Genomic DNA, 25,550 nt, shown 5'->3' on the forward strand with positions numbered 1-25,550 from the left:
CATTATGTTAATTTTTATATTTTAAGTGTGTCAAAGTCAGAGTTTATCGTGCTTTTACTTTCTTGTCTTTAAAGGCATGCAATCATTTATTTTATACTTAAAATATGCTTCTCAGCTTATCTCGTTTTCAAGTCAAAATACTGCCATGGTTGACATTTTCTCATAATATAGTGACAATCTTCAACATGTGTGAATATAAACTCATCGAAAAAATCTTGCACCATTCCATGGTGAGTAGTCCTGTTAAAAATAATATCCGGGCCATTACTAAATTATTACAAAAATATAAATTTTTTGAATCACTTTTAGAAGTTCCACACACAGTGGTATTTTTAAAACACCAACCACTGCATAGTGCTTAAGACCATTTAAGATGAAATATATTCAAACCTAAAACTTTAGAATACTCAAAAGGCAGGATAATGGCTGTTTTTTCATTGCAAATACATTTTTTCTTCGTAAGTGCAAAATACGAAGGTATTCAGCTAAATTTTGTATATCTTTATTCAAAAGGTGAAATTAGAATATAATCTCATTTTTTAAGGCTATATTTCCCATAAAAATTGGTATTTTTATCTGTAGGATCTTAATTGTCCATTCATTTGTTTTTTCTTTTGGTTTATTTTCTTTAACAGAGAGTGCATTTTTGTGTCTTGTTAAGAGTTTTTAATTCTCCTAACTTATTCCAAGAGACTTTCTGACACTGATAGTAAATAAGGGGAGAGCCCTTATAGTAACTGTGCATCTTTTCATGTAGTCAGGATTTTTTTTTTTTTTGGATGACTTTTTTTTTACAACTTCCACTTGGTTCACAATATTCCCATTATGACAACTCAATAAAAAATTGTAATCTATTTACACCAAGATACTTATGTCAGCACAGTGCTTTTGCTGATATGATTTTACATTAGATTATATTTTATTTGATTTACATATATACTAATACATATTTTACATATGTACACACATATATGAATATCTCCTAAATGCCATTAATTTGCATGGGGTGGTAGCTGGTAACATGTGATCTTTCTGACCATTGGTTATTCTTATGTGTGTCTAACGTACTTCTTAGAACAGATACTAGAACATCACACCTCTCATTATACAGTATTTTAAAGGTTATATTTTATTTTACTTATTTTTAAACATTTTTTATTGAGTAATAGTCATTTTACAATGTTATGACAAATTCCAGTGTAGAGCACAATTTTTCATTTATACATGAACGTACATACATTCGTCACTTTTTTTTTTGCTGTGAGTTACCACAAGACATTGCATATATTTAAGATTCCACACATGAGTGATCTCATATGGTATTCCTCTTTCTCTTTCTGTTCTGCTCCACCTAGAATAACATTCTCCAGGAGCATCCATGTCTCTGCAAATGGCGTTATGTTGTCAGTTTTCGTGGCTGAATAGTATCCCATCATATAAATATCCCACATCTTTATCCAGTCATCTGTTGATGGACATTTTAGGTCGTTTCCATGTCTTAGCTGTTGTAAATAGTGTAGAGAAATCAGCTGAAAACCTTATGGGTGTTCCCTTGTAACTCACTCTGTTTTTCTCTTGCTTCCTTTAGGATCATTTCTTTATCCTTGACTCTGGCTATCTTGATTAGGATGTGCCTTGGTGTGGGTCTGTTTGGGTTCTTCCTGTTTGGGACCCTCTGAGCCTCCTGTGCTTGGATATGATTCCTTCTTTAGGTTTGGGAAGTTTTCAGTCATGAGTCCTTCCCATACCTTTTCAATCCCCTTTGTTCTTTTTCCCCTTCTGGAACTCCTATTATGCATAGATTGGCACACTTTATATTACCCCATAGGTCCCGTATATTGTTTTCATTGTTTTTTATTTGCTTTTCTCTCAGCTGTTCTGATTGGGTGCTTCCTGTTGTCCTGTCTTCTAGATCACATACTTGTTCTTCTGTATTTTCTAGTCTGCTTTGCACAGCCTTTAGGTCAGCTCTCATCTCAGACAATGAGTTTACTAATTCTACTTGGTTCTTCTCTATAGTTTCTATTTCATTTTTGACATATTTTATATCCCTAAACACTATTTCTTTAGTTCCTTCAGTACTTTGATCACTCTTTTTTTGAAACCTTGATCTAGTAGGCCATCAATGTCTATTTCCTTGATCATGCTTTCAGGGGATTTCTCATGATCTTTTAATTGGGAGTGGTTTCTCTGCTTCTTCACATTGCTCATATCTCTCTGGCACCGTGGCTTAAGGAGTATCAGTTACCTACTTAACCTGGAGATGGTGTGCCCTTAATGATTTGATCGACAGGTCTTTGTATCTTCACCCTGCTTCGCGAACTCAGCTTGCTGTTTCATAGGCCTTCTGTTGGCGCCCTCATCTGTGCTGCTCTCAGTGGCTGTTGGCTAGCAGATTGTGTCCCCTCCTAACACTAGGTCAGGAGCTGAGCTCTTACCCGGTGGGCGGGCAGGTCACTCCCCCTCCTGATGCCACAGTCAGATGCTGTGATCAGGGGGAGGCAGGTGGGCAGATCACACCCCGTCCCAGCACCGTGGTCAGGTGCTGTGTTCCTGCCAGGAAGGTGGGTGGCTACCCACCTGCTCTCTCCTCGTGCTGGTCACTCTGCTGCTCTGTGCAGCTGCCTGCTCTGCCTCGGGTAGGTGTTCTGTAGGTGGGCTCGGGGAAGACTGCGGAACAGCCCCACCTATGCTCTGTGCCAAATCTGAGCTCCTTGTTTCTCTTGGCAGCACAAGTTCTCTGAGGTGTCAGGGTAGAAAGATCCTCTCTGCCTCGGGCTATAAACAAGTCTCAGTCCTGCCTAGGAGGTTGTGGAGCCCCCACGTGCAGATTCAGGCCTCAGCCCCGCCCCCGCCCAGGCACTATGCACAGGAGGAGATGGTAGATGTGGCTGAGCCCTGCCTCTCTTCTTGCGAGATGTGCCAGTAATGGCACAGGTCTGAGGAGACAAAGGCTATAGCACCCCTCCCCTCAGGGCACATGCCTGTTTACAGTTTTGTTTACCTTCTGAGTTAAAATTTACCTAACAATGAAATGTATAAATTAGGCTTTTGAGGTTCATCCTTCTATCAGTAGTTGGTTCTTTTTTATTGTTGAGTAGTATCCCATTGTTTGAATATACTATCATTTGTTTTATCCATTCTCCTACTGATAAATACTTGGGCTTTGGATATCTTTTTTTGCAAGCAAACTTTTTTTTAAAAAATGCAAATATAGTATACATGCTTAAATGTGAACACATCTTAAGTATACAGCTCAGTGATTTTTCACAAAGTAAACACATCTATGTAACCTTCATCCAGTCAAGAAACAGGACATTGCTGTTCCACTTTGGGTTTCTTCCCAGTTACTACGGCACCCCTTTGATGGATTCACCATCCTAAATTCAGCCACCATGGATTGGTTTTTTTGCTTTTGAAATTTTTGGTCCCGTACTTTCCACTCAACATTATGTAAGATTCATCCACTAGTGTTTTCTGTAAACTAGTATATTTTTTATTGCTTTAAAGTATACAACTTGTATGCATGTGCCACCACTTATGGTCATGTATTTATTGTTGACAAGTGTTTGGGTCATTTTCTATTTGGGGGTATAACAAATAGTGATTATGAGAATTTTCTGGATGTCCTTTGGTGCTCAGATGTAGAAGTTTCTGAAGGGTACACACATGGCTTACCCTTGGTAATAGGGTGTGGGTGTGTGTGTATGTGTATGTGTGTGTGTGTACATATACACACACACACACACACACATATAACTTTCATTCAAAAAGCCTATTTCCAAAGTATTTGTAAGAATTTATATTCCCACTGGCCATGTGTAAGAGTCCCCATTGCTTGTTGCCCTCACCAATGCTTCATATCACTTAACAACTAACTATTCTAGTGGATGTCTAATGGTGTTCCAAGTGTGGTTTTAGTACGTATTTCCATTATTACTAAAGAGGTCAGCCCCTTTTCATAGCTTATGTGGAATTTTTTGTGTGTGTGTGAAGCACCTGTTCAATTATTTTGCATATTTTGATATTGAGGTTCTGCCTTTTTCTCCACTGGTTTTTGTTCTTTATATGCCCTAGATACAAGTCTTTTGTTGGATATAGGTATAGCAAATATATTTTCCCACCGTGTGGCTTAGCTTTTCACTTTCTTAATGGTATCTCTTGATAAAAATAATTCTTAATTTTACTGAAGTCCAACTTAAAACTCTTCTTTTATGTTTCATGCTTTGTCCGGTTTAAGAACTCTTTGCCACTTCAAAGTCATTAAGATATCTCCTACACTATTTTCTAGATGCTTTATTTTGGTGGGGGATTAGGTTATTTATTTTAATGGAGGTACTGGGAGTTGAACCCAAGACCTTATGCATGCTAAGCACACATTCCACCTGAGCTTTACCCTCCCCCAGATGCTTTGCTTTATGTTTCAAATATATTAGATTTATAATCTATCTAAAGTTACTGTTCATGTATGGTACAGGGTTTAATTCAATGCTGTTCCATTGGTCTATATGTCTAACTTTAGGTAGTTATCACATAGACTTAATATTGTTTTATAAGTCCTTTAACATTGTTCTTTAATATCATCTTGGCTATTGTTGGCCCTTCACGCTTCTCTATGTATTTAGAATCAGCTTGTCAAGTTCTACAAAAAAACAGTAACAACAATTAACTGTTGGGGATTTTGATGTGCACATATAAATCTTTGAATCAGTTGAAGGGGAACTGACATCTTTAAAATGCTGAGCCCTCCAATCCATAAATTTGGATTACCTCCCCTATATTTATTTTTATCACTGCTGTAACAAATTATCACAAATTTTGCAGCTTAAAGCAACACAAACTTATTATTTTATGGTTCTGTAGGTCAAGTCAGGAACAGGTATCATTTGGCTAAAAATCAAGATGTCAGCAGGGCTGTATGCCCTGTAGGTCAAAGGAAGAATATATTTCCTTGTCTTTTCCAGCTTCTAGAGTTCACCCACATTTCTTTACCCATGGCCCTTCCTCTATCTTCAAAGCTAACAGCTTTACAGCTTTCTAATCCTTCTTCCAAAGTCTTATCTTTCTGACCACAGCTGGGAAAGATTTTCAATTTTTAAGGACTCCTGTTGTTAGACTAGGCCCATGTAGATAATCCAGGCTAATCTCCCTGTCTCAGAGTCCTTAACCTGATACATCTGCAAAATCCCCTTTGCCATGTAAAATAACATATTCACAGATTTCAGGATTAGAGCATGGATATAGGTAGGGGTCAGTGTGGTGCACTATTCTGTTTATCAAACTGTTTAACATTTGACGCTTTCTGACAAACGTACAAGATAGAAGATCCTGATCATGTTTAGAATGCTTCCTCTGCAAAATATTGGGCACTGAGTTTATTTGAAAGGACTGAAAATAATATTACCACAGGAATGGTTTCCTAATTCTACTGACATTTACTTACTTTATACTTAAATACCCAAAATGGTCAGCCAGGAGTGGGATCTTGGCAAATAAAATAAAAGTATAATTCAAGCTTTTATCACTGAATTTACTAGCTAATTCTATTTTAGAAACAGACAGAAAATAAAACAATTTAGAGTAAGTCTGATTACTTATATATTAAGTGACAATTAAGTTTTAAAAGCATGTCTGAATATGGGATCAAGTAAGCATCATAAAATGTAATGTTAATATTTAGTACCTGCAAATCTCAAACTCCCAATTTATAAACAAGTTCATACTGTATAGCACAGGGAACTATATCCAATACTGTTTTGTAGTAACTTATGGTGAAAAAGTATGAAAATTAATATATGTATGTTCATGTATGACTGAAGCATTGTGCTGTACACCAGAAATTGACACATTGTAAACTGACTACATATATATATATTTGAAAGGGCTGAAAGGACTATATATACCAAGAAAAAAAATTAGATTGATAACCAACAAAAAAATCTGTCAGTAATATAATGCTAGAAACACAGACACAAAAGAAAATCTCAGGCATACATCTGTTTATAGAGTCCTAGAAAAAAATAGTGCCTATGCAAGTCCCTGATAAACATGAGAAAATAGGAAAGGCAATATAAAAGTTCAAAATGCTTTGCTATGTAAGAGCTGCAAGGTGACTCAGACACAAACTTAAGTGGTCAAAATGTTTATATAATTAATGATAACTTAAAGTAATTGAGGACATCATTTTAAATGAGATAAAAATAGCTGCTCAATTTTCATATTACTAAGCAAGTCATTTCTGTTTATAGTAGGTTTATATTATTTTTATATGTATTTATATTTTATAAAGACATCAACTTAGATCCTGGCTGATAACTGACAGTGGAGCAACTGATTGATTTAAATGGGTATCATAGACTTATCAGATTTCATATGCTTTAAATATACATTAATTATTAGCTGTCAGGAAGAGTTCAATTTTCATTTATTCTAACATAGCTGTGTCACAGGCAGGTTACTCTGTATTTACAATGGAGGATCATGATAGATATAAAGATATCAAGCCTTATTGATCTTCATAGGGGTGCTTTTATAAGAAAAGGAGAATAAAATAAGAAAAATCTAAAATACTACTTTTTTATAGTGTTCTAACAGTTTTATCTTGTTTTTGTTTTTTTACTGAGTTATAGTCTGTTTACAATGTTGTGTCAATTTCTGGTGTACAGCACAATTTTTCAGTACTTTACGAATATACGTGTATTTGTTTTCATATTTTTTCCCCATGAGCTACTACAAAATTTTGAATATATTTCCCTGTGCTATACAGTATAAACTTGTTTATCTATTCTATATATACCTGTCAGTATTTACAAATCTTGAACTTCCAGTCTGTCCCTACTCACACCCTGTAAAATACTATTAAATCAACATATATTTATGAAGAACTATGAAAAATGGGAAACTATAAGTTGTTTCTTTAAATTGGAGCAAAGAGAACTACTTTAACTGGAAAATAGTTAAAATCTGGCAAGTTTTATGATTTCATGTTCACCCCTGACAGCTTTTTTTCCTCCTTTCTCCTTCAATCTTTTTTGGACCTTCTAAAGAATTAAATTAAATAAAAGAAAAAAAAAAGAAAGAAAGAAAGAATAAAAGAAAATTAAGAAACAGATTTGCATCTAAAATAACCTCCTAACTGGAAAGATTGTATACTTTGTGAAAAATTTACAGCTGCCGACTTATGATCTTTGTCTCTGTCCACACTGCCTTACTTGTTAGGAAGGGTCTTAAAAAAAAAAAAAAAAAGTAAAGAAAAATAGCAAATTATAATGGCTTTTACATTTTAAATTCTTTTCTATGTGTCTACAATCTGCTCTATCATGAGTTATTAAGATAAACATTATCAGCTATACTCTACTTTCCTATCATGCACATTGTGACTCTGAGAAGCATGCACGCTCTAACTTACCATCTGCAGGTGGTGTACAGGTTAATGCAGTTCTTTTGACAATATATGGTTTTGTAGTCTAGTTGTCTAACTACTACATAATGGAAAAGATGTAGAACTACTGGTACCACTGCCCTCGGTCTCTGTCATTTACCTTAAACATACCTGGAAAAGTAGATTCAAAAACTCATTGGCAAGAACATTTTTCACACTCCAGATATGATATTCCTCTAGAGTTAAGATGGCCATTCTGAAAGAGAAACAATATTTAAGAATATCTTAAGTCTTCATCTTCTTATATTATTTGAATAAAATCTGTTTTATTAAACTTGCAATGGTCATTTGTCTGAAAGAAAACTAATGATTTAACGTAGATGCTATGTGTTCATCTGAAAGTAGGCCAGCAAGAATAAGTTCAAAAGTAACCAAACTCTGAAGTAGTCAGTCACAACGTGGGCAATTTATCACCAAAAATCTTCTTCCTCCAGTAAGACCTGGGAAATAACTCACAGTATCTTCTGGTTCAAGGTGAAGTTTACTAACAGAACCCACAAAAGGTTCTGGTTAGAGAAAAAGGACTATTTACTAACTTTGAAAGCATCTTTCCAAACTCTCTGGATTATGCCCTTTGACTCTAACAATTTTCTAAGATCTTCTTTAAAACATCTGGCAATATTATTAGACTTCTTAAGAGATTTAAAAAAACTAAATATATATAATAAATGAGTATCTATAGTAACATTTCCTCAAAATAAAATTAAACATTACTTTCACAAGTTGAATAAAGCAGTATTTTTTTTTTTTTTTTGGTGTCAAAGTGTACCAAAAATTACATTTATATACAGTAGACAATATTTCTTGGCAGGCAAAAATATAACCAAATGCTTCTTACTTCATGTTTTGAACAATCACCTTAACAATCCTAGACGAATAATAATGTCCTTAGCTTTTATTACTTAATTATATTTTTATTATCTAATGATTTATTATTTAATGATATTTAATATTTATTATTAATGATATTCATGTATTCATTCAATATATAATACCATGTATTATAAGAAAAGATTTTAAAGCACTATGATGGTAATTATTGGCTTTCATGATGCAACTTCCATAAAAGTATATTAATACCAATGTAATGGTACAAAATAATGGGTAATATTGTCACAGTCTATTCACCAGTGAATATGGGTAATAGGTTTGGTTGAAAGGTCCAAATTCTATTCTAAATTTTTACCATTTCATTATTATGGTTACACGCAGATGGAGCAGCTAAATGATCTTTTTTTTTTAATGTTCAAAAGTACAGCCATAAGAAGAAACACGGTCTTACATAAAAATAGACAGCGATGATAACCTCCATACTTATCAAACACCCAGAAAAAAGGCAATGGAAATTGTATCTCTACATAAGGTATTTCCTAACAGAAACTTTCCTATGTTTCTGTTTTCATATATACCAAATAGAAATGGCTACCTTAGTTTTGGGCAGAAAAGTAAATGAAGACGGTTATCTGAGTTGCCAAACAAAGATCAAGCCCTGAAAAATTCATTTCTATTATTTATTTCTGTTGAGTGTCAGTTAATAAGACTATGATGATTTCTTCTGGATTTGTGATTGAAAAAAAAAGTTACTTATTTTTTTAAGCCTGTATAAGACCACTATGGTCTACATCCTACCATCTGCTACTTGGTACATGTCAACATTTGAATAGAAAGGGTCAAATTAACTCATATGTGTCTCACATATATGGATTATCTTCAGTTTCACAGGGATACATAGACATTAAGGCAAACCTATTATAATATCTTTAATAAATGTTGTGAAACTAAAAAAAATTCAAGGCTTTATTCTTTGTAAAGTACATGCTTGTTTCTGCTATTATACACTTATTCTGGCTGCTATTAAAAAACTTAGAACAGACCCTCACCAATATTATTGAAAAAAAAATTTTAAAACTATATACACCACCCAGATTGAGATTAAAAAATAATTTCCATCATCCCAGATATCCTATGGTCCTTCCCAGTTAAATGACCCATCTCCAAAATCACTATTGTAACAATTATTAACATGAGTTGTCTCTGTTCTAGAACTTCATATAAATTGAATTGTACAATGTTTTCTTTTATTCTGTGGCTTCTTTTGCTCAATATAAGCTTTGTCTTACCATAATGTATTAAAATGGGAGAAGTAAAGATTATAAACTACAGGTGTCAAGGGCTGTCTCTACTTAATTTTTATAAAATGCCTAGGTTATAAAATATAATGTTTTTATGTAAATAACACTTAATGGAGTTGTTTAAAGGTGGAATGGGCTTTCCTTAGGGACAACTTGGAGGTATTGTAACCACAGGTCCAAATAAGCATTTAGCAGGGATGATGTAGAAGAGATTCAAGTATGTATACGTAAGGTATGTATAGCAATTCAGAATATAATGTATTTTTAGAAAAGAATAAATTAGTCTCTGCTAGACTCGCCTTTGTGGTGTCATGTGCATTCTATGTGTCTTCTACAATGTTGGATACATCCACATGTAATTCTTTAAAACCAGAAACCCAAATCAGTAGTTAGGATAGAGAAGGTATCATTTTTATTAGCCAGTAGCTGAAGTATAAAGTATTTTCGGTCAACTTTTTTTTTCTTTTTTTAATTACAGAAATAGATTGCTTGTTTGCCTTAAAAATTTATGACAATTTTCCAGTGGTTTCATTTTTTTAATATAATACATTCAGCTTATTAAATTTTCTAAGGCAAATTCTCTTCCCAATTTTGCATCTTTGGCTATGAATATTTTGAGTAGCATAATATAGAACCTAGAAGTAGTAAGAAATCTTTTTCTCAACCTGTTTTAAAAAATTCTTCACTCTATGTTCCTGTTGGAAGTTTACATTCAAGAAGATGTATACAATCAGACTTTACCAGGGTATCATCGGTGCAGTTGTCCTTCCAGACCTCTAAATGTGCAACCACGTGTCTCTCAGTTCAACCCTAGAGAGAACTCCATCACCGTCAACATCAAATACCTTGAAGCAAACTAAAGAAAAGAAACTCTTATGGAGGGAAATTACTTTCATATTCTGAAGTATAATACATTTTATTACAAGCTGCCCTAGTAAAATTACTTAGTTCCTCAAACAATTACATTCTGTATTAAGTTCTTATTTGGAGGAGATTGTGTCATTAAAGTCCTTTGAACTTGTAGGAATTCCTGTACACTTCACAAGTCTCTCTCCTTATATCATTAGCCAGCTTAGAGAACTCTATCCTTCACCTAAATCTAAAGTTAAATTTCTTGCAAACTGAAAAAGAAGGGCCAAGTTACTATACAATATCTCACAGATTTTGAGAAGGTAATTCAAGCTTTTAAATTAATTTCTAATATTTAAAACTGATCACTTCAGAGTTGATTCTTACAATGTTGAAAATATTCCATCTACATTAAGAATCAACAAAAAGCTGGTACAGTCAGCCCCCTGTATCCATTGGTTCTGCATTCACAGGTATAAACAATAGGTCAAAAATTATATAAATATATATATATAAATTTTCTCAGAAAGTTCTCAAAAGCAAAACTTGAATTTGCTATTCACTGACAACTATTTACATATCATTTACATTGTATTTACAAATAATTACATTGTATTAGGTATTACAAGTAACCTAGAGATGATTGAAAGTATACAGGAGGATGTGCATAGGTTATATGCAAACACTATGCCATTTTACATAAGGACTTGAGCATCCATGGATTTGGTATCTGAGGGGGTCTCAGAACCAATCCTCAGCAGATAATGAGAGATGACTGTATAAAGATTTTGCCTCTCCAGTGTAATTAATGTGCACCCAATATTTTTGCCTAAGAACAATCTCAAATCTTCAATGAAGTTTATATACAACAAGCTAAAAATCCGAAATATCAGCACTTTGCTAATTAACATCAATATCAGCAAAATTGCTAGTTAGTCTAGTTGGTTAACTTCCACTAGTCCACTGGCAAAAAATAAATTAAAAAAAAATTTAAGACAATAATTAACCTCAATTGAGAAACAAAGACTTCAGCCTCTTTAATACCAGAACTTTAATGTGAACAAATAATCTATCACAAAGCCAGGTTAGAGTAATGGTATACTATCAGGGAAGATAAAAGAAATCTAAATTTTTAAGATTAAATAATTATCTACTTCACACACCCGTGTGTGTAATAATTATGTATTAATTATGCTATTAAATTAACTGAGTACATCACAGTACATTACTAAAGAATATTGAACTAATAAGTATCATACCCAAAATACGCAGTATTTGTGAAGCTGTATTTTAGAAATATGCAGAGATAATGACCCTAGTGAATATATAAGAATTAGGTTCCAATTAAATGTAAACTGCTGCATTTTCCTAACCAAATATGGTTAAGATTTATTAATGTAATATCCTTATAAATTACGCTATAATATTTTAGCTAGGTTTAAAAGATAAATTTAGTATTTAATAAAATTGTTTTATCATAAATTTAATTTTGCTAATATCAATATACACAGTGCTAGAAAATAAGTTGGAATTCAAGTTAAGCAAGACAAATTTTCTATATAGACTACCAGAAAATATTTTCTATATGCTTAACATTTTCAAACACATCATGAATGATGTAGTTCATTTATCATGAATTGTACATTCATCTGGAAAATCAACCATTATTAATAACAAAGATCTTAAATTACTCCACAGTAAAAAAGAATAGATGATTGAACCTTTACACTGACCTCAGTAAAACCTCAGCAAGAGATTGCTATTTGCCAAAGGGATGAAAATTCAAGCCTTAATCAGATGATTTTTTACATGAATGGATGCTAATTTTTTTCTCTGTATAGCTTCCAAATTTTGTGATGTTTAACACACTTACATTTCTGTCTTTCAGCCAGAGGTCCTCTGCAACAAGCTGATAACCCACAGGATATCTCCTTAAAATCTATGTGGCTGTCATGATTTTCACCAAAAGCATTAAATAAACCTGTAAAATAGGAACACAGAATAAATCACAGCCAACAAACTTCCTGTTAATAATGACATGCTTATGAAAGGAGGCATGACTCGCATAAACTGACTTAGTTTTTAAAAGTTATCAGTAGTTTCCACTGTCTTAGGAAGGTTTTTTTTTTCCCCCTGGAATAATTATAACCAAAATTTAACTTCCTAGAAGAAAATACTATCATTTAGTGTTTGGTTTTGTCTGCCTACCTGTCTCTATCTTATATTAATTCCAAAAGTCAAAAGTGATTGTAGAATGTAAAAAATTAAAATATATTTTAAAAATTTAACTGGAAAAAAGTCAGAGACCACAATTATCCTAATTTGGAAAGACTAAGAAGAAAAAAGAAAAAAGAAGAAAAGTTGAACTCTATCAAAGATATACTGTGTTGTTATTAACAAGCTTCATACAACTCCTTCATGAAGCAAAGAAAACTAACACACTATATTATAAGAGAAAGAAATTCTGTACTGCAGTCTTCATTGTACCACTTAATCTGTATAAATAAATATATTAAATTTCAGAAATAAAGGGCAATTTATAATCTAATCTTGTGGTTTTTAAACTTTTCATAAAAAATAAATGCAATCATTTTGTTTTCAAATGAAATGATTTCTCAATCTCTAATTCTAAAAAGGTAAAAACATAACTGCACTGCTGAAGTGGAAGCCCTGTCTGTTCTAGCTCCCCTAACAAATATTACTAAAACACACTAGAAACCTGAAGAATACAGACTGTCTATTTCAAGAATCTAATTCTGTGCCCTCAAAGAGCAGAAAATTGAAGCTAAGAAGTAGTTAAATGACTTGCTAAAAGTAAGAAATTTTTTTAAAAAGGTCTGAATCAGAAGCAGAACCCAAGCTTTCAGATTTCAAATACAGTTTTTGTGATTATCAGCCACAACTACTCCTTGTAAACCTCATTTAATATATATATATATATATATATATATATATATATATATATATATATATATAGTAGTGAAAAGTTTAGAGCTAAGTGGGTACCTTAGAGATGGTCTAGTCCAGTGGTTTCTTAATTTTTTAAGGGTGGGGGAAGGATACAGCAGTGGAACCTTCTTCTATATAAAAGAAATACAATAGACACTACTCAGCAGAGGAAGAGGTGAGGTCACGTGTGGAAGCTAGAGCTTTGCCTATTCAGTGTCCACCACCCTGACCTTGCACCAGATGCTGAGGCACCGCACTGGAGCACAGTTTCATAATGATTGTCTTGGTCAAACTGATTTCATATATGAGAATATTCAGGTGCAGAAAGGTAAACCGAATTACACAAGGCTCCAAAGGTGGAACAAGGCTCACGTGTTTACCAAAGAACATTTGTAGAAAATAGAAGGATTCCCACCTTCACTCAGAGATGGACAAATTGGTGGTGAAGCCAATGGGCCAAATGTCTCTAAGTCAAATCATCCAGTTCGGGATTGAGCCCTCAGCAACCAACAGCATTTCTCCAGATGAATGATGTCTGATTCCTCCACTGACAATCAAATCAAAAAAGATTATAAAATCTCACTCTTCTCTTCTGGACAATTAATTAGTTCATCCTGATAATGTAACTTCTAAAGATACATTTTAATTTCCCAGTTAAACTGTTAAAAAACTACCTAAAACAAAAACTCTGAAAGACAAATATATTGTATCTAATACAAGTGGCATGCAAATTAAATTCAAATTAACATAAAAGAGGCTTTAAAATTGGAAAAAAATTTGCAATTTCCCATTAAGCAGGCTGTTTAATTCCAACATGTAAAATAATAAACTAAGATATTTATTTTTTGCTTCCCACACTTTTATCTGTATTCACTTTGGTGATTTTAATCTCTATCTTGGATTTGAAAATTCTTGATCATAGTCTCTCCTGGCTACACAGGTAACACACTAATAGCAGAATCTCTGTTTGATTTATCCTGTCATTATGGTAACCACTTACACATTTAATACTTATTAAATAAATGTACAAAGGGGATAGACCTAAGCTTCTCCTTCTTGGTCCTAAAATTCTTACTACCCCTCCTATAAAGGCAGGAGCCTCCTCTGTAGGACAGAGTGTAAATGTATCTCCTGAGAAGGATTCCCCAACAAGGGCTGTCTTTACAGCGTGCTTTTAGATAAGATGTTTTTATGGGACATTTCAATAAAAGGATCAAGGACCTAAGCTTCCCAGTATGGTGGGAGTTGTGATAGGCATGGGAGGATGCTCACTTGGGATGAGATGTTAAAGACACTAACAGTGAAAAGGACAGGGCAAGATGAAGGGCAATTGGGAAACAGGACCACAGAGATGTGACATCTACTTCCCACTGTCATCTAAGTGATACCTACTTGAAAGAAACATTTCTACAGTTAAATTCTATAATGGGGGGTTATTTAAATGAAGCACACATATTCTCAAAGAGTAGATCACATAACCTTTAGAGATTCAGAGTGCATTAGCATTTTCAGAGTATTTTTACATCAATAAGTAGTATTTATAAATTCCTGTGCGCTAAATAAGTATGTGGAATTATTTCCATTTTGCTTTTAGACTTACTACAGCTTAACCTATTCACTGCACTGATACAGAGTAATTTTTCTAATGAATAAAAATGATAATGTACAAACTTGTTAAAGATTCTTTAATTTCTCCATCACCAGATTTATGAACATTTAGGCCTATGTGTCAGGCCCCGTTTCTTACCAGCTTTTTCACCAACACCTTACATTTAGGTTATATTGCATTACCCAGAGGTCAGGAAATGTTCTTTCACACATCCATGTCTTTATTAGCTCTTGTGTCCTCTGAGGAGAAACCTTCTCCCCACTTTCACATCCTTCCATTTTACAGCCTAACCACTAATCCTTCTGTAAACACCTTCTAATGCTTTCCAACCTCACCAGCTACCCCAGGGTCTTAGCTTCTCTCTTCCGCAATTGTCCTCCACTGTATATAGTATCCAATATTCAAGTGAAGTATGAGTCCTCATTTACAGGTCTGTGGCCTCTCTAGATTACAAAGTATTTGGATTCAGTAACCTTGTCCTTTTATCACTGTTGCTGCTAGAATTCATTTCATAGGACCTGATACATAGTAACCACACAATAAATACTTGCTGAATGAATGAATGAATGAATAGCCAAGGCAATCTTCACAGCCAAGGCTTCCCCATCCCAGCTCAGTATTCTTTCTGTTACATCAAAGAGACTCTGCCCCATGAAACAACAGACCCTGCACATTTTAACAAATGTATACAATTATTAGGAAATATTATTAGAACAGAGACTAGCACTACTGTTCTCATAATTATGTCACATAAGAAGTGTATTAAAGCTCGTTCTGATTTGTTATTTATACAAATCAGCTATGTCTGTCACCAGTTTAAATATTAGTAATTTAGAAAACAAAAGTTATTGACTTATCTACTCATCAGAAAACATTATGACAGATCTATTTACATACCTCTTTTGTCAGTTTATATACCAACTGGAAAAGAAGAGGTATACAGTCAACTCTGAGGGTATAATTGCCTGCAAAATAAATAAGAGAGTATTTTAATACCTCCAAATGGACTTCAAACCTGTATTTAATTCTAACTTTATTTTCTAATTATAAACAAGATATAACAGATTTCAAATTGAAGGCATCATTCCTGGAGAATTAAAAATAGGGTGGACCCTACAGATTATCATATTCAGTGAAGTATGTCAGACAGAGAAAGGCAAATATCAAATTATATCACTTATATGTGGAATGTAAACAAACAAAAAAATGATACAAATGAACTTATTTACAAACCAGAAATAGATTCACGACATAGAAAAGAAACTATGGTTACCCAAGGAGAAAGGGGGAAGGGAAGAGAGATGTTAGGAGTTCAGGATTAACAGATATACACTATTATATATGAAACAGATAAACAACAAGGACCTACTGTATAGCACAGGGAATTATATTTAGTATCTTATTATAACCTATAATGGAAAAGAATCTAAAAATGTATATGTATATGTATATGTATATGTATATAACTGTGTAACTTTGCTGTACACCTGAAACTACTATTATAAATCAAATGTACTTCAGTAAAAACAAATAAATAAGATTTTAGAATAGATAGATAGGTAGGTAGATAAATAGACAGACAGACAAACAGTCTGGCTAAAACTAAAACACAAGGTGGAAATAACTATTCAGGAGCCAGAGAGGCTGCAGCACACACTCGGGATAGGAGACTGCAGAGGCGGACTCTGCTGCTAAGGCCGCAGCTCCTGCAGTAACAGTAAGGGCCATTGCTCATTACGGCAGCAGTACCTAGGGGTCTTTGGCAAAGGAAGTGGTAAGGCCATAATGTTCATGTTTTTATTCATTCATTCAATTCAATATCAAGACTTTAGACTAGAGCATGTCAGTAACTAACATGTGTCCTGTGACACTTACCTAGAAATAACCATAATATGATGAAAGCCTACAGATGCACATGCCACATGTCAGGGTCAAAAGGAAGTCTGTAGTGGGTGCTTATTTCAGAGTTGGTCCAATACATACAGGAACTATTTCTGTATGAAATATTTTACCCCAACTTTTAAAAATAGCTCCACAGGAAGAATGTCAAAGGTACTAAAGTTTTAAGTAGTAATCCAAGATAGGCAAATGGTAAATATTCTAAAGAAATTAGGATCAATAGCTTAGTTATGAATCATATTGATTCATTTGAATCATAATAATGTTCTCTCTGGTAAAATGGAGAAATGGAGGTATTATTGAGGCATCTCATAGAAAGAGGATAATCCTAGTTTATGAGTTGGAGTTGATAGACTTAAATACTGGTATACTATTTAATGACAATCTGAAATAAAATTTACCTTCTGTGTATGAGTCTGCATTGATATATGCAACCTCTCTCTCCTGGAGTGTTTTCACATTCTCCTGTAGTTGAAGCAAAGCAGTCACTTAACTCACAGCATTTACAATTGTGGAAATACAAGCAAAACAAACAAATTAATTCAGTAAAAGAGTGGTTTGCAGATACCATTATAAATCAAACGCCTATGCCTTTGACCATAATTTTAAGAAAATGCTATTAACTGCTTCATAATATTAATGCAATTAAAACAAGAAAGAAAAATATTAGTGATGCTGTAGCCACTTTTCATAGCAACAGCACGGAGACCCAGAGGAAAACTGCCCCTGATCCCCTGCACCATAATATGAAGGGGGAAGGCTCGGAGATGCTCAGCCTCACCCTGGATCTACTGGAAGAGAACTGCTCAAAGTAAGGCCTGGAAATCTGTACTTTTAAAAGGTGTCCCTGGCAATCCTTACAGACATTAAAGTATGAGATCCCTTGACGTTGGGGATCCAAGTAACTTTACCATATTAAAAGTGAGGAAGTTGGAAATTTGATTTATCAAGAATTTTTTGAAAGAGAAGGTATTGATGAAAAAGAAAAAGAAAGGAGGGGAGGATAGAGAAAAAACTAGAGGGAGAGAAGAGTGGCTATTAGGACAAAGACAAGACATTTCTCTCTCACACATACATGCACACACGCACACACATTCTAGAAAAATACAGCAGAAGAAGACTAATGCCATCACACACATGGGAATATGCAGAGAGAACTCTTTTCTTCTCTCTGTTTCTCTCTCTCTCTCTCTCTAGCTTGCTACCTTATAAGAGCAGTTACAGTAAAAACATTTAAAGCTGTGAGTGGTCATCCCACAAATGAGAATTCTCACCTCTGCACTTGGCCACACGGGATAGATGACAGCTGATTCTGCTGCAGAGTTTCCATTATGACAGGGCTACAGTAGAAATAAAAAAGATTCCTTAAATATATGTAAAGGTAAATGTGCTGCTGAATATGATCAAGAAGCTAGTAGAAAATGGGAAACAATATTCAAATTGTCTTTTAACTCAAATGAATTTAAATTAATGTAAGGCATATTATCTTGTATCTTGGATTTATTTTATCTGTATTCTAAGCTGCTTAAATTATAGAAAGACACATGTATTTCTATATACATGTATTCACAAGAAATTACATATTTCTAAAAGTAAATGACCTTAATGAATAAGATCTGATTCATGTAAATAACTGTATTATGAAATGCATGATCATAACACCAACATAATAATAAGACTTTGCAATATACATGGAATCAAATGTGATACAAGTAACTGTGATTTTATTCCCATACTTATTTGATTCATATTATTATTTTAAAGTATGCAGAAATGAGTCAGAAGGAAAGCATTTTAAAAACCAGACACAATGATAAGACAGATATGACATTCTTCAAATCAATTCTATAAAATTTGGACTCATAAATGATGAACAAAACAGAGGATAGTCACAGGAAAGTGCTTTTTGGTGCACCTGCCTTTAAAAAAAATACACAAGCCTACCATGAACATGTAAGAACTTAGAGTTACTGGACAGAGAGCCTAAGGGAAGAAGATGAAAGAAGGGGGCCTATGAAAGACACTTTAAAATAAAGCATTAAGAGCCAGTGACAAATGAAAATTAATCATAATTGAATTAAAAATAAATCCTTGAAATTTTAGAGTAATTCAATTTACAAAATCATTGTATTATACTTCCCAATCAGGCACTTTTGTAAATGGTAAAATATACCTATGGTTACAATTTAGTACGGAATCCATAAAGGAGAGACTATAATCAGAGTATAGTCATCTTAAAAGAGCATGTTGTTTTCCTAGATAGAAGAAATCCAAGGAAACTGTAAAAACTTGAAAATTAATGCCAAGGATCTATATCAGATTTTCAATAAGCTAATTCACTTGTCAGAAGCAGCTTCCTAGGTTTGACTATTTTCTGAGCTTACAGATTTTACTTACTTATCACAAAACAAATACAAATAGAAACTAAAATATTTTAAAAATAATGAAAAACTTGGTTTGTACTTAGTAATTAAGAGGTTGTTCTGTTTTACCAAACTTATGTAAAAGCAAAAGCAAACTCTATTTCTTAAATTTTCTTGAGTATTTATCCAAATTAAAACAATATCAGGTAATGGAACACATCTGTGATTACCCTGAGATACATGTTGACCAAGAAGATACGTTTTCTGTCTTAGTTACCTCAGCCCATTTGTGGAACCCAGAAGTCCAAATTTTTCTGCATCCCAGCTGGCAAAAATGGTAGTTCTTCTCGGTCTCCAGCCTGTAATCATTGTTAACATACATGGTTAGGTACATCTGCCTAAAAACAAAGGAAAATTCACTCAAGTCACTTTCTGTCATCACTTGCCAAGGAAATATTACTTACCTCTACTAATCAGTTTTCCAAAATTCTGGACAACTTCTTATAAATCAGCAGTTCCACTGGTTAGGTCAGTACCTCCAAATACCCAGAAGTCCTGATGATCTCCCAGAATAACACACCTGTTTGGAAAGGAAGGCATTCAAAAGAATGACAACTTAGAATGTATTATAAAGAGCAGTAATTTATGTTTTTAAATTAAACTTCCTCCTGCTTGAGTTTCCTCCATAGAAAACCATCAAGGTAGTGTCTCCTTTTAGAATTTACCTTTTTTTCCCCACATTTAATTATATCACATCAACCAGGAAAAAAAAATTAAGAGTTGATTAAAATTTATCTTCTCTTACTCCTGTAATCTTTGTAAAAACAAAATGTTTTAAGACATTTTAAAAAATCCACCAACTCACCAAGTTTCACAGATCCTCAGGTAGTTCTGATTACATCGTAAATGCTTGTGATTTTCTTGATGTTATGAACATGCAATTTAACCTTCCTAGAATTTCACAAAGGGAACAAATTACTTCACATAGAGCATTATGTCTAACAGGTTCCTTCCAATGTTTTATTCTAAGTCTCAGAAGTACAGAAAACTGTTTAATAGGATGATAAATTCCCATATGCCCACCATCTAAATTCAATCATTGTTAATACTGTTGAACTATTTGCAAGCGAGTTGCACAAATCATGAAAGTTCTCTCCTATGTATTTAAGAATGCACCTTACGGTGAGATTAAAAAAAAAAAAATCAGTATTTTATATTTTTCCTCCCTCATAGCTCTACTGTTGGTATTTATTTAAACTCCAAAATCATTATTCAACGTGAAAAAGAATCTTGTTCTTAGCAATTTAAAAAAAAAAAATTGTGTATTTGTCCATTTAGAGCTCAAATCAATTAAAGGATATAAGCCCCAGATGCTTTTTTTGATATTTTGACCAGGGAAAATTTCTGTTTCTGACTTTTCTCTTAAACTGTTACTGAAGCTACATACTCTGTTTTCCTTGTGTCTGTATGTGTCTGTTTATAAATCACATTTTTCATTGTGTACCTCTAGAGGGTATTAATACATGAGATAATAAAGTCTATGTTAAAGGAACTCAGTTCTAATTGAGTTAAATAAACACTTTTTAAAAAATTCTTATAAAATAAAACTGAACTTCTAATATCTTAAGAGTTTTGAAATTTTAAAACAAGCTTCTTACAGAACTTATACAATACTTGCAGAATCCAAATTCACATTGCTAAGGCAAATCATTAACCAACAAGGCTCATTTAACCATTTTAGTTTAATAAAAACAGCTATCTCCTCTCTGATTCATCAGTGTGAAGTTTCCCTTTCCCTCTACATTTCAAGCCAGTCAAACTAAAGTTCTGATCATGCCATGCTGTTCCCCAACCCTGCACAAGCTGTCCTCTGCAGCTGGCATTTACTGCCTGTCTTGATTCTGTGGAAATCTTAGTTTGTGTAAAATTAAGCTCAATGAGCACACGGTCCGTGGTCATGCCTCCTTAACACCAGTGCTGTCCGGGGTTAGTAACAGTAACGACTATGCTGGTAAGCGCACGGGGCCATGTAGCAGTTAAGCGTTCACCACTGTGACCATCTAACCCACCCCCACAGAAGTGACCAGTGAACTTCGCTCCTTCCCCTCTTCTCTCCTACTCCTTCCCTTAAGTTAACCTAGGGTTTTGCATGCATAGCGTTTTGACAGTTATCTGAAACACTGTTTTAAACCCTCAGTTGAAAAGGGAAGACAAAATGTTACACCTGGCCCGGAGAAGGAGAGGGGTGGGGAGTGGCCCAGAGGAAGCCGAACGGGACGCGTGGCCTCGGATCACAACACAGCCCCGTTCCTTCCCGAGTTTCGCAGCCGGGAAAGCAGAGGCCTGGGGCCCGGACCGCTTCGGGGCCTTCGGGGGAGGCCGAGGGAGGGACGGAGACCCGCGCAGGGCTGGGGAGGGGCCCGCAGGGACTCACCGTCTGTGCAGCGGCTCCTGACCCACGGTGGACGGGCGGCGGTGGCGGTTGAGGCTGCGGTGCCGGCTGAGGGGGCTGAGGCGGCGGCAGCTGCGGTGCCGGCTGAGGGGGCTGAAGCGGCGGCGGCTGCGGTGGTTGAGGCTGAGGCGGCGGCGGCGGCGGTGGTTGAGGCTGCGGTGCCGGCTGAGGGGGCTGAGGCGGCGGCGGCGGCGGTGGTTGAGGCTGAGGCGGCGGCGGCGGCGGTGGTTGAGGCTGCGGTGCTGGCTGAGGGGGCTGAGGCGGCGGCGGCGGCGGTGGTTGAGGCTGCGGTGCTGGCAGAGGGGGCTGAGGCGGCGGCGGCTGCGGTGGAGGCTGCGGTGCCGGCTGAGGCGACGGCGGCTGTGGTGCTGGCTGACGGGGCTGAGGCGGCGGCGGTACCGGCTGAGGGGGCTGAGGCGGCGGCGGTACCGGGTGAGGCGGCGGCGGTACCGGCTGAGGGGGCGGCGGCTGCGGTGCCGGCTGAGGCGACGGCGGCTGTGGTGCTGGCTGACGGGGCTGAGGCGGCGGCGGTACCGGGTGAGGCGGCGGCGGCTGCGGTGCCGGCTGAGGGGGCTGAGGCGGCGGCGGTACAGGCTGAGGCGGCGGCGGCGGCGGTTGAGGCTGCGGTGCCGGCTGAGGCGGCGGCGGCGGCGGTGCCGGCTGAGGGGGCTGAGGCGGCGGCGGTACAGGCTGAGGCGGCGGCGGCTGCGGTGCCGGCTGAGGGGGCTGAGGCGGCGGCGGCTGCGGTGCCGGCTGAGGGGGCTGAGGCGGCGGCGGTACCGGCTGAGGGGGCTGAATCGGCGTCGGCGGCGGTGCCGGCTGAGGCGACGGCGGCTGCGGTGCTGGCTGACGGGGCTGAGGCGGCGGCGGTACCGGCTGAGGCGGCGGCGGCTGCGGTGCCGGCTGAGGGGGCTGAGGCGGCGGCCGGTGGAAGGACTTGAGGGACTCGAAGGCCTTCGCCAGCTTTTCCAGGGTCGCCATGGCGGCCTCCCGCCCCGCGGGGACAGCCCACGGAGTCGCCAGGCCGACTGGCGGCTCCGGTCAGCAGCGGTGGCAGTTAACGGGGCTCGAGGCCGCCAGCAGGTGCGGACCCCAAGCGCGCGGCCATCTTGGAGCCGTCCCGACAGCCCCCGCGGCCCTGCGTCCTGCCACGCTCCGCCGGTGGGGCGGGGCCGGGCCGCGGGATTGACAGCCGGAGGCAGCGGCCTCCGCCAATGGCTGCCGCGCCCGCCCCTTGGGCCCAAAGAGCCGCCACGGCTGCTGGAGTCACTTCTTCCCGGCGAGGGGCGAGGGGTACTGCAGGGAGATCGGGAGGGCGGTTCGGGGGCGGGGTTGCGTGGCACGGCGAGGAGGGTGGGGAGGGCGGGGTGACTTGTGATTGAGGGTCTCTCTCGGCAAGGGGCGTCCCCGGACGACGCCTAGCGGGTGGCGGGGAGGCGGGGCAGTGGGCTGGGAGCCCGAGACCCCCGCGGAGCGCTAGCCCACCCCGCGGCGCGGGCGGAGGGCCGGCTCGCCGGACAGCCTGCTGTAGTATGCTGACTGTTATATATTTGGCCTTACCCTTGTTAGTTGCCTCAAATCACTCCTTGTTCACCTTCATGATCATTACCATAGATATACGTCTTACAATCCTCGTACTTACTATGTTCCCTCATGCTACAGGGCCATACACATGCTATTCTCACTCTCAGAAATAATCTTTTACACATCAATGCCCTACTCCCCTCAAGAGATTTGCCTATCTAATTCCAATCACTCTCAGTGCTCAGCTAATTTGTGAATTCATAAAGCCCATTACATTAACATAATTTCTTAACACCATGTCATTCTCCTTTATCACATTATTAAAATATACGTTATAATAACATAAAAACTCTTCCATGCATGACGGTAGATATTAAACAATTAAGTTCACAGTATAAAGTTGTAAGTACATATACTGTATATTATGAAAAATGTTAAGGAATAACATACTATAGTTAAATGCATTCATAATTTTTCATAGAAATATGGGAATATTTATTCCAAGTTGGATCATCACTATATGTGTGTGTGTATATATGTATATATCTCTCATCCTTCATTCACATTAAAAGTTCTGATAAAATATTGCCAACAATTAACTTTTATACCCCAAATTACCAATAAAGGAATAGGAAAGAAGGGAGAAAAGAAGAAAGGAAAGAAGGAAAGAGGAAGAAAGGAAAGAAGGAAATTGAGGGGTTTTAGAACTCTTGAGATTGAGACATATTAGATAAAGACTCAGATGTGTACATTTATATATGATAATTATTTTCCTGAAATTATATAAAAACACATAAAGAAAACTGAAAGCTAAATATAAAATTATTTACAACCCAAATTTGAGGTTAATTTATATCTTCAATTGATATGCATTTTTTAAAATTTAATATTACACTGTTCCATTGCTATAATATAATCAAATTCATAAACAGAAAACTATATATGATATATACATCCTCTCACCATTTATAACATCTCTGAAAGCATTTTTGAAGTAGAATATTTTATGTTTAAAGTTTTTATCATTAGAAAGGCTTAGAATGTTTTCACACTACTAGATTTAATTTACTTCATCGTATAATTTTTTTCCAATACATGAGAAATAATATCTTATATGGTTTTGATTCATTCTTTAAGCAGTTTGTTAATATTGTGTAATAAGTGAATTCATGGAATATTGTTATAGAGTTAGACATTTTTTGTTTGAAGATGTCATCTTTTGTAGTATAATAATAAGGCCATTATTGTAGGAATGTGAAGGAGTCAGACATTGCTTTTAGTAAAAACATCACTCTAAAGGGCATATTGGCATTAGCAGCATGTGGTTAAGATCATGTCAATTTTTTGTAAATCTTTAACAAATTCTGAAATCACTCTGGTTGCTTACAAATTTATAAAACACAATTACTTACAGGAAGAACAAGGCTATAGTCACTGCATGACAAAGGAATGCTGCTTAATAAATAAGTGAGGAGAAGAATTAAGTTTAATTCAAGGAAAGCAGCATTCTTAAAATATTTTGAATTGATTTGAGAAACAGGGATTTTATGATTATTTATTTAGTAGAGTTTATATAGACATTTATGTGTGTGTGTGTATCCTTCATCTCTGTATCAATTCAAATAAGATTTTGCCAAAAAAATAAACTTTAGAGCAAAAAATACCAATCAAAAAGAAAGAAAAGAAGAGGGAAGGAAAGCAGGAAGGCAATTTAACATCAAAAAATTTCATCATTATTTAGAGTAAAGATCTATATCAACTAAACATGTGTATTGTGACCTCCACATTCCACTAAAACTTATGCCATTTACCTATAAATATAAGCTTTTATTTGCTTCTACAATAAATAATACATAAATTTAATGAAACTGCAGCTCAAAAGAAGGAAATAACATTAGAAATTCAGTCATCCAGTGCAGTTGCTAAAGTATGGGTATGACCTGACTCTTAGCAATCAGAGAACAACCAAGAAAATGTGCCAAACTGTTGGATACCCAGATCTGTTCCCAGGGCAGGGAAATAGGCATATCAACATAAGTAAAAGAATATACCATGTTTAAAGCTTAATTATAATGCAAAATAGATATTTATCTATATCTATTTCAAAATGTTAAATTTAAAAGTGGACCAGAAAAAAATATAAACAAAATTACTTCTCTAGAGAAAACAAAGAATAGCCTTGTCTTCTTCTATTAAAGACTGACTAGCCACAATATATTATGGAAATAGCTATAAAGCTTTGAGGAAAATATTATAATTCTATAATTGTGTTACCACTAAGGTTGTTATGTTTGTAGTTAAGCCAAAGTAATACTAAGACATTCAAAGAATC

The 25,550-nt window shown here is 36.3% G+C and overlaps 1 protein-coding gene and 1 long non-coding RNA gene across 5 annotated transcripts in view; one reads left to right on the plus strand and one right to left on the minus strand.

Moving 5' to 3' along the window:
• LOC141574621 (uncharacterized) overlaps positions 1–25,550 on the plus strand; it is a 69,819-nt gene that overhangs the window by 413 nt on the left and 43,856 nt on the right. The window lies entirely within an intron of this gene.
• LOC141574695 (uncharacterized) lies at positions 1,111–25,245 on the minus strand. Its single transcript, XM_074351421.1, has 12 exons — positions 25,213–25,245; positions 21,677–23,112; positions 20,108–20,193; positions 19,707–19,822; positions 19,520–19,601; positions 18,154–18,219; positions 17,281–17,344; positions 15,878–15,945; positions 13,787–13,918; positions 12,296–12,403; positions 10,315–10,429; positions 1,111–7,637 (listed from the first exon to the last, which is right to left on the minus strand). The coding sequence occupies exons 1-3, from the start codon at positions 25,243–25,245 to the stop codon at positions 20,124–20,126; spliced, it is 1,539 nt and encodes a 512-aa protein (XP_074207522.1). The 3' UTR covers positions 1,111–7,637; positions 10,315–10,429; positions 12,296–12,403; positions 13,787–13,918; positions 15,878–15,945; positions 17,281–17,344; positions 18,154–18,219; positions 19,520–19,601; positions 19,707–19,822; positions 20,108–20,123.

Source organism: Camelus bactrianus, chromosome 22, assembly GCF_048773025.1.
Source record: "Camelus bactrianus isolate YW-2024 breed Bactrian camel chromosome 22, ASM4877302v1, whole genome shotgun sequence".
Taxonomy (NCBI): domain Eukaryota; kingdom Metazoa; phylum Chordata; class Mammalia; order Artiodactyla; family Camelidae; genus Camelus; species Camelus bactrianus.